The sequence below is a fragment of the Triplophysa dalaica genome, chromosome 2 (genome assembly GCF_015846415.1).
Source record: "Triplophysa dalaica isolate WHDGS20190420 chromosome 2, ASM1584641v1, whole genome shotgun sequence".
Classification (NCBI taxonomy): domain Eukaryota; kingdom Metazoa; phylum Chordata; class Actinopteri; order Cypriniformes; family Nemacheilidae; genus Triplophysa; species Triplophysa dalaica.
Genome location: NC_079543.1, coordinates 7010223 through 7020184, shown reverse-complemented (window position 1 = coordinate 7020184; position 9962 = coordinate 7010223). Strand labels below are relative to the sequence as shown.

The 9962-nt window shown below is 35.7% G+C and overlaps 1 protein-coding gene and 1 long non-coding RNA gene across 2 annotated transcripts; both read right to left on the bottom strand.

Annotated features, from left to right (window-relative positions):
• Positions 1-3356: 3356 nt before the first annotated feature.
• On the bottom strand, positions 3357-6065 carry srd5a2a (steroid-5-alpha-reductase, alpha polypeptide 2a). Its single transcript, XM_056740212.1, has 5 exons — positions 5618-6065; positions 4685-4848; positions 4434-4535; positions 4120-4270; positions 3357-3596 (listed from the first exon to the last, which is right to left on the bottom strand). The coding sequence occupies exons 1-5, from the start codon at positions 5890-5892 to the stop codon at positions 3530-3532; spliced, it is 759 nt and encodes a 252-aa protein (XP_056596190.1). The 5' UTR covers positions 5893-6065; the 3' UTR covers positions 3357-3529.
• Positions 6066-7503: 1438 nt separating this feature from the next.
• On the bottom strand, positions 7504-9953 carry LOC130434855 (uncharacterized). The gene is made up of 2 exons (XR_008908728.1): positions 8706-9953; positions 7504-7829 (listed from the first exon to the last, which is right to left on the bottom strand). It is a non-coding gene; the product is annotated as an uncharacterized LOC130434855 (long non-coding RNA).
• Positions 9954-9962: the final 9 nt, after the last annotated feature.

Here is a 9962-nt window from a genome sequence, read left to right as displayed (position 1 = left end):
TATTTTAGTAATTTACACTGTTATACAAAACTCTACAGTGCATGTTATGTAAACATTTGTATCAGTATGTGTGTTCCCTGGTAAACAAACCCATGATCATTTTGCTACATTGCAACCACAGGTCTCCAAATGTGAATATGTGGGTTCAGGGGCTTTAAATGGTCTGAAACCCGAAGTGAGCGGTGAGCTCCCTCTGGTGGCGCCACACAACGTCACTTTTTTCAAGCGTAAAATCGTATTTTTACATTTTTGACGTTTTATTTATTTATTTGATAGAACATAAACATAATAACATAAAAAAATGAATTATACAAAACCCCAAACCCGTTTTTTAACGATTCTCTGCCAAACCAATGAGCTCATCCTCCATAAAAATGTAACCAATGAAAATGTTCACCTGCAAATGCGCTTGCTTTTTAGACCGAAATAGTCGCCTGTTTCAAAATGTAAATGCATATTATTACATTAATATTTTAATTATTACATTTCATTTTAACATAGTTTTAATCCAGAAGCAGCTTTACAAAAAAATTTACTTTATGAATATCAGTGACCAAGTGAAAGTAACCAGCGACTGGTAAAAGAAAGAAGAATAATGCTTTAACAAAAGCGATCACTTTTACATTATCGCTGTTTTAGAAAGTGCAAAGATAATGTTTCTATTTTAATTCGCTTTGCTCATAGCATTTTCAGTCAGGATAACAATCAGCTACCCATGTCTTCATAATCAGGACCCAAAAATGGTAGCGCCGTGTTTGGCAACAGAAAGCTGAAGGTGAGTGTTATAACTTGTGAATTTCATTGTGAACGTGTTTTATGTGCTTAATTGTTAATCTGACAAATATGATGAAGTATTATACGTAACAGAATATTGTTTGACGTGTCACTTATTCTCTTTTAAACTAACTTGACGATACTTTTCTTCATATCCATTTCATATACTTTAGTGTCAGCAGACATGGGCAAGCTCAACAGCTTTTGGCATAATTATAAAGTGCTGATAGTTATGGGGACTGGCCTCGGGTTGGTGCACTGGGGCTGGTTCACGATTAAATCCAATCCGCTGTTTAAGAAGAGCAGGGAGGAATATATTCCCGAGCCGGGAATCGTATCGTACATCTCGCCTTCTCCTCAATCTCTGCCCCCGCTGCCCGAGCCGAAGAAAAAGAGAGAATCCAAATCCAAGGAATAAACTCCACCTGACGCTCAAGGTGGGCATGTGTTCCCACCCACATTTACCTGTTTAACTGACGCAGATAAGGGTGTGTAATGGCCCCTGTGCTTAATCGTTGTCAATTATCACAGTTTCTAACTTGTCTAATCTTATCTGCCTTTAACGATTACTGGAAAGATCGTAAAAATGTGAGAATTGGTTGACAGTATAAACTGATTTTACAGTTGAAAAAAGGCATGCAAGAAAAACTTGATGCAACAGAAACATATTATTTACATCCAAGAGTCCAAGTTCAGCTTGATGATAGTAGATACAGTATGCATTCTATAATCATTGCATTCAGAAATGCACAAACATGGTTGACAATTAACGAGAGTAGCCTAAATAATTTCCTTACCCCATTCTCTTTGTCTCCCTATATTTTTCAACATGCCTACAATTACATTTTATGTTTAATAATTTAGCAGACGCTTTATCCAAAGCAACTTACAAATGAGGTAAACGATAGAAGCAATTGGAACAACATAAGGACAACAAAATGCACAAGTGCAGTAAAAACTGCATTCTTTATTTTTTCACATACCTACATTTAAAATTTAGTCATTTAGCAGACGCTTTATCCAAAGTGACTTACAAATGAGATAACGTTAGAAGCAATTGGAACAACATACGTAAGAAAAACAAAATGCATAAATTCAGTAAAAACTGGTTTCATATATAGGAAAATTCAAATAGTTCACATTCTTGTTGCCAAATTTGACTGCCATGTTAACAAATACATGGGAATGGGTGAGCTGCAGGTTTTCTCGATCAAAGCACAGTAACATTTAGCCTTCATTTCCTAACCGGTTTTAAAGGTTTAGGTTTATTTTCAATCGAGGTGGATTACAAAGAAGTTCTTCAGTTACTTATAAAATTATGTATTAACATGAGGACTTTATTTTTTAACTTTTTACAAGAATATGAATATTTACTTACTACATAACATCACTTTTGTACCCACTGTTACAATCATTATAGGAACTAGATAGTTAAGTTTGAGAACAAACTTTATGTGGCCTTGACAAAGCCTGGCCTGAAGACTTAAAAATAGTCTGATAGGTTTGAGATTGAACATTGTCCAACATGATAGAAAAAAATAATGTGACCCAACTCTGTAAAAATCGGGTCTAAAGAAAACCAGGCTTACCGTTTTGTTAGCTTTAATTAGGATGTCGTAAGCATGATGCTAACACAATTAGCATGTTGCTAACAAGTGGCAGTATGCTGATAATAGATGCAGTATGCATGCATTCGATAATCTGTGAATCCAGAAAACCATAAAAATCAGCTAGGGTTTAGTTTGTTTTGACCTTAAAATGACATGACTCGGTTTAAGACATTTTTCGGCATTCCACTGATATGTCGGTGTTAACTTGCTTACATGTATGCATTTCGCATAATTTTCTCTGAAGTGACTTGAGCGACTTGAAGTGCTTTCAAGCTGGGCAGTTTATCAATACTGTGTATTACATTAGAATCGAACCCACAACCTTTACTCCGCTAATACAAAACTTTACAAATTGAGCTAAAGGAGCAACTTTTTGTTGCCTTTCTGTCCTAATCCCATGCCTTCCATTCTAGAGTTCCTTAACCCCCCAACCGAAGACATTACATTGAGGACAGAAAAGATGAGAAACTACAGCTGGCTTAGGAAGAACTGGATGTGGGTTGCTGGTGGTGCATTTCTTGGTATCCATTTGGGAACCTGGGCCCTGCAGAAGGTCACAAAAAATTCGGTGCGCTCCGAACAGCAGCTCAGAAACAAAGTTGTTTCAGAGGACTAACAGAGCATGAGAATTGGATGAAGAACTTTAAGGAAAATATACATATTTTTTGTGCTTTCTCACTGACAACCTAACAGCCTTATTGTCTGCCTGTTGAATATACTCAGAAAAAGTATGTGTTTTCTGGAAAGATCAAGTTTAAAGCAGATATCTAACCTTTTCCCTAAAAGGCCAAAGTCCATAAAGTATGTACTGAGACATAGAGGGACATATTGATCACAAAACGCCACACATGTTCAGAGTCCTCGAAACATAAGCATTTCTATACGTCCTTTTATGTGGGATGGGTTTATTATTTTATGACACCTGTGTGTGCAGATTGGAACATGTACTGTATATAATTGACCACAATCTGCTATGTACAGATGTAAACAAGGATTTTTATTGATGTACTTCAAAAAAAAAAGATATATGTGCTCTTGTGTAAGATTGCATTAGGACAGTAGTTAACATGTTTTAATGGGCTAAGGCTTTGTGCTATTGATTTCTTTAAAAGTCACCAGTAAAGGCATGGATTTCTGTTTGGCTGTTACAGCATAAAGGGAATCACAGCTTTTCTTGATTTGGGGTAGTCTTTAAATTTCTGCAAGTAATACCTGTGAAAAAGACAAGAGGTGTTAACTGAAAAGCATCACACAAATGCTTTGTATTATTTTTAAGTTGTCACCACTAGACAAAATCCTACGACCTTGACATATTTCTGTAATTTAACTGTGATACAGGCAACATTTATTCTCAAGCTCTGTTCAATAGAATTTTAATGCACAGTCAACATCTGGCACTAATAAATATTGATTAAAATAGTCTGCTGTAACTTGATTGCTTTTATTGATATTTTTGTTTAAATGATCATCTACATCTTGGTTGGATCCTTCCTTAGAATTTCAAGTTCGTGCTCTATTAAAATCCTATGCGGGTAATGGTAATTTGGATAGCAAGAGAATTCCTAGACGTAAATACATAAAAACATCTATGGAGTAAGATGACTACTAATTTCCACCATTTATCAGCTGGATTGCATAAGGGACAAATGAACTGCCAAAAATGTTGCCTGCCTGTGATTCCTGCAATGTTGTGGCATTTCACAAAGGTTTTGAAAGAAAATAGTTGGTTCCGCACCTGTGATGGTGGTACGCTCGTGGCCCAATAGAGCAGATGGTGAAGAAGGCGAAGGTGAAAGCAGGAAAGGACCAGGTGGCCACAGCGAATCCACACCATTCAACGATCTCTCCGAAAAAATTTGCCCCAGATATCAACTCGAACATTCCGCCTGAAAATAAACAGTGTACATACAATAAAATTTTGATTTTAAAAATATATGTTTATTTTTATTATGTGGTAAAAGGTTTTTTTTGCTCTAGAAACAAATTTGATAGATAGTCAGACAACTACACCCCTCAAAATTCTGTTGTAGGTATCGAGGAAATACTGACCTCTGGGGATTTTATAGCGAACCTCTCCTGGTTTCCTCAGATTTCGTAAGATGTAGTCACTGTGGATGTTGATTGCCATTCCTGAGATAAACATCAAGACACCTAGAGGGAACCATCTAAATGTTAGTTACATTTTCACAAAAGTGAATAAATTTCACTGTTTTTTGATTTGTAAGCAGTAAAATTAAATTGGTTCCATCAAACAAAAAAGGACTAACAGATTCAAATTAAGCGGAAATAAGTTTATGTACCGATGAGAAATCGTGTGTCTCGGTGCCAGTTCGTTTTGTATTGAGCACAGTGAAGCAAATAATGACCCTGCAAAAAGCCATTCAGTGAACAGAAGATAACAGCAGATACCACGATGGAGAGAGGAGACGGTCTGCCTTTAGTCAGCAACGAATACACGAAGGTCCTGTAAATGAAATAAGATTAATGAGAAATTGTAATTTATGTCTTTAAATCTTTTCAGAAGTTTCTTTAACAAAATGGTGTTGAGCTGTCCTCAGTTTGTTTGTCCAAGCAGACTCGCAACCTCCCTAGCTATAGTTGTAGTATACTTCACCTTTACCTACAATCCACAACCAACATGCATTTGATGTTTATTTTGTATGTTTTTGCTCATTTGTCCTCAGCTGTGTCCTCAGCATAACTGTTCACCATGATGTTTCAGCACAGCCATGCCAAACATCTTTGCAACAAATTTCAATGAAATCATTTTTTCCACCACAATACCACAAGATTGTGTTATAACTGAAAAAGCAACAACTTCCTGTATGCTGCTAAATAGGTTATCTGCAAAAACGTAGGCATAGTCTTGGTACCAACTCACTGTCATATTACATTTTGATTTCTATTTTCTTACTGTTTTTCACACATATTTTAAAATCAAATGTATTTATATTTTCATATTTTACTTCTTATCTTTAGATTTTTTTATCATTTTAAACCACTCCTTTGAAAATATATTTTACTTTTATTTGTATGTAATTTTATTTAATGTAAACTTCTATCAAAAGCACTCTCTAATCTCCACTCGAGCACTTTGAATTACCATATAAAAAAAGCTGACTTGCCTTGTCTTGACAAAACACCAAATAAAAACCAACCTGGCAAGTATTGCCATGCTTAGCAACATTGGGTTACTATTGTCAAAGATGCAATGGAGGATAATAAAATGTTACCTTTGAAAGTAGTGCAGGCAAAAGGTACAGAGAAGAAGAATTTGTCCCATACCAGACAAACTTTCTGTTGAACAAACCAAAAGCACAGGAACTAAGAATGATGGAAGTTCCTGTATAAACCAGCCTGCCTTGGCTGAAACCATCATCCCTGTATTCTTTGTGTCCACATAGCGCCCATATGGAGTGTGTGTTGTCATTTGCCGAAAGAGGTAAAGGAGTCCTCCGATTACAAAAGCCCAGCTTCCATAGTAAACAGTCTGTTCCTGGCAGATCATTGTAAAAAACAACGGGGCGACTTTCCACTGCGTAACATTCCAGAGAAGCACTGTGATGCCGCTCAGTTATGAAAGTGATTATATGCCATGCCATGAAGTTACTCCCTCCAGATTTCATTGGCTCTCAGAATGTATGATATGTTAAATACTGTACACACACTGTATCCATACAGGGTCTATGCAGACAAAGAGGTGGAGTCAATCAGTGACTAGTCTCTCTCTGTCTTTGTCACTCTCTCTCTCTTTCTTTCTCTCTCTCTCTCTCTCTCTCTCTATCTCTCTCTCTCTCTCTATCTCACTCTCTCATTCTCTTACACACACACACAAAACAAGTACAATTCTGTGAGACACTGACACAATGCATCTTGCCCTAAATATTGAAGGAATGTTTGAAAGAATCACTAAAATGCTTAACCCCTGACACAATAATACATATAGAAAAACATACAAGTATTAGGTATTACATTTATATAATGTAAACTCCTCTACCATAAATAGGATCATTCTAAGCAATTAGATCACACTGTAGCATCTGTCTGTGACACGCATTGCATTTTAAATCAAAAGATTTATTCAAAACACTGTAAACAAATACAGTCTAATTGTTTTAAAAAGCATTTATATTAGAACCTTAAAAAGCATGAATTAATTTTGTACAAATGAGGAAACAAGGTCAAATAAGTAAAAATAAAAAACGTTAGGAGAAAAATTCTAATGTTACACATTCTTGTTGCCATATTTAATTTGACTGCGATGTTAACAAATGCATGGGCGAAATGCAGGTTTTCTGGATCAAAGGACTGTAACATTTAGCCGACATTTCCTAACTGATTTTACCAATTTTTAATCGAGGTGAAATACAAAATGTTCTTCAGTTACTTATGAAATGATTTATTAACATGAATTGTACACATATTTTTTGAAGTCTATCTATCCACTTTATTGTGTATTGTTATTTTAATATTTACATAACACACAGAGGGTCACTTTTGTACCCACTGTTGCAATTAGTACACACTAAGAATTGCTGGGTTAGAAAATAACCCAACCTTAACCCAGCTGCTGGGTAACTATGGGACAGAACACGCGCTGTGTTATTTTGACCCAAGTGCTGGGTTGAACCATTTGACCCAAAATGCTGGGTTGTTTGTTTGACCCAACTAGTGGGTCGGGTTAACTGTGTTTCTGGGTTAACATAACCTAAACATTGGGTTATATGTTTTCCCATTGCCTTGCTACTTTTATATTTACCAATAAAAATAAATAATCTCAAGGGAATGTAAAATTATTATATTTTTTCTGTAATACAATTACACAAAACAAATGCAATTGTAAATATGCATTTTTATTAAATTTATTTCTTTACATTTATTGAATGGGTGCAATTGTCATACATTTCATCTAACACCTACAGACACATAAAAAAAGTTTTTGTAGATCAGTTTCTTTAAAAACACAAAACTGGGTGAATTATGCACTGTAGATTCCTATTCTATATGTCAACATTGCAGCATTAGAAAACTCAAAATAATATTATTGGCACATGAGAATCAGTCCAAACAGTGTGCCATTAAAACTAAGCCAAACAAAGACTCAAAACAACAGACAATACATGTGACAACTTAAAGCATGTTACAAGTGCCCAGAAAAAAACTTTTGTCCTCAAAAACTTCCCACATGAAGACTCATGTCCATCAATACGATAAACTGCATGCTGGAGAAATTTCTAAGTAGGAAGAGACTGCTTAGTTAACATCAAGCACAGAAAAGGACTTGAAACAGATCAACTGAGCAACAAGTCAGTTTTTCAATGGCATGTCCTGAAACAATGGTGAAAGTCTGGGATGTCGTTGCTGCCTCCTCCCAAAGGCACAAAATGTGCAGAATACATCACTGTTCTCTGCATTTTGCGAGTATTCCACCATTAAAGTCCCCACCTGTTAAATATATCACAGTTAGTCTTAAAACATAACTAACATTTAAGTTAAAATGCATTTAATGAACAAACACAGAGGCCTTATAAAAATGCTAATTTTAGAAGAAACCTTCAAACTTCACTTTTAGTATTTTACTTCATTCACTACATTCATACTGTATATCATTTACTTCTGAGGATATACATATATCACACAGTGATGGCCAAAACTATTAGAACAATAGTATTTTTACCAGCTGGAAAATGGTATAAAAGACAGTTATTTCTATCGTTTGCTGTCGTGTGTCAGAAGGAAATTTCTGTTTAATTTTCCAAACATTATTCTTGTCATTAATTGTAATAATCAGTGAGATTAAGAGGCTTAGCTTTTAGCTAATGCAGCTAACAGTAACGTTACCTGAGGGAAAAAAGCGGGAAAATGCTAAATTTTTAATTATTGCTAGTTGGTTGGATCCGGCACGTCACAGACACTTGAAAAAATATCCCCTTAGATTAAGTTTTGTATGAAATTATCTAATTCTGACTAAACATTACAAAGCCATACAGTAGACAAACAGTAACCGAGCTATACCATGTATTTCTGACCTAAGGCTAGTTCATACATTTCCATGAGGATTTAACGTGAAGGATAAAAACCTTTTAAAGTAAAAATATGCACACTTACACACATATATATAACATAACGATAAAGCGATTGTTAAGGCCTTTTTTTGTAAAAAAAATTGCATGCTAAGCTGCTAAATTACTTAACGTTAATCAATCACAGAATAAAACACTTCCTCCGCACAGCGACAGATCAAATACTGCATTAAACAGTAAAATCAGTGTGCACTTACCACAAGTTATTAAAAATAATCATATTATCATATTAATTTACCTTATAAAATCAGCTTGCTGTGATGTGTGTTGCCGTCTGACAAGGAGACGCGTGAAGGATCCAGAAGGTTCGATGAAGTGGTAAAATGAACAAACCGGTTGGGTCAAAATAACCTAACCCAGCTGTTCAGTGGTGAAATAACCCCTACAGTCCATTTGACCCAGCATGAGCAACCCAACTGTGTGTTTACAGTACCTCAAACAACCCAAAATTATGACCCAGCACAATTAACCCAAAAATGTGTTTACAGAAATAACCCAGCATTTTTTAGAGTAATAAAACAGAGAATAAGAAGAAGTAGCTACACTAAACAGGGGATAAATTAAAATAAAATAACAAATTAAAAGGAAAGGTTGCACAAATTTTTGTTCTTTTACATGCATCTTCAAAGGCTAAAAGCAATGTATATTAGTTTGTGTGTGTGTTTGGGTGTTAGGTTTATTATTTGCCTGGTTTTCTTTTTGTATTTTCATACATAATTAATCAAATTATAAATTTTCTCCGAACTCTTACTCTTATACATTAAAAATATATGTACATTACAGTGGCGGCTGCTGATCTTTTAAAGAGGGGAAGCTCATTTTCGGCCTAAATCATAAAAACTGAGTTGGAAACGGAGACACAGAGTGATACGCGTCATAATCTGACGACCACGCCCACGCCCACACAACCGTCTTTTTGCATTGCGAGAAGCTGCCGCCTACTTGTCAATTATGATTTATAACAAAAAAAAACAATGTCTAAAAGCTGATATGTGACAATGTGTATAGCAAACAAGCTAAAAAAACAAGAAATACGTTTTTATAAGCTGTCGACCCCAAAAAACGAGCGTTTTAGGAAATAAAAGTCCCTCCAATCATCACGCAGACGCTCGGAGTCCGGGCCAGCCCACTCCTCCATTCATCCCAGAGACGCTGAGCGTCCGTGGGCGGGACATAATCGCAGCATTATCCAATGACCGTCTTGTTTCTAAGCACTGAAAAAAAACTGTTTAAAGCGCCCCATTGAAGTCAATGGACGCTGGGCTTCAACAGAGTAATGCACTGTACGCTACGGGAATGAATGAGAAGGAAATCAAGTCAGCCGACCTAAGTAGCTGATTCTGAACGAAATTGTTTTCGTTCGAGATGAACGTGTTTAACGCATTTTTAGTCAATACAAAGTTAACATAATAGTACAAATATTTGACCATTCAATTTTTAACAATTATAGGGGAAGCTGAGCTTCCCTTGCAGTCTTAAAGAAATCGCGTCTGGT

Excerpts from the sequence above, each read along its gene's own strand:
- srd5a2a (XM_056740212.1), bottom strand. The coding sequence starts at position 5,892 with ATGATCTGCCAGGAACAGACTGTTTACTATGGAAGCTGGGCTTTTGTA. Across the intron at positions 4,849-5,617 it reads TGCCTGCACTACTTTCAAAG|GACCTTCGTGTATTCGTTGC; the intron begins GTAACATTTTAT and ends TTTCATTTACAG. Across the intron at positions 4,271-4,433 it reads TCGCTATAAAATCCCCAGAG|GCGGAATGTTCGAGTTGATA; the intron begins GTCAGTATTTCC and ends GTTTATTTTCAG.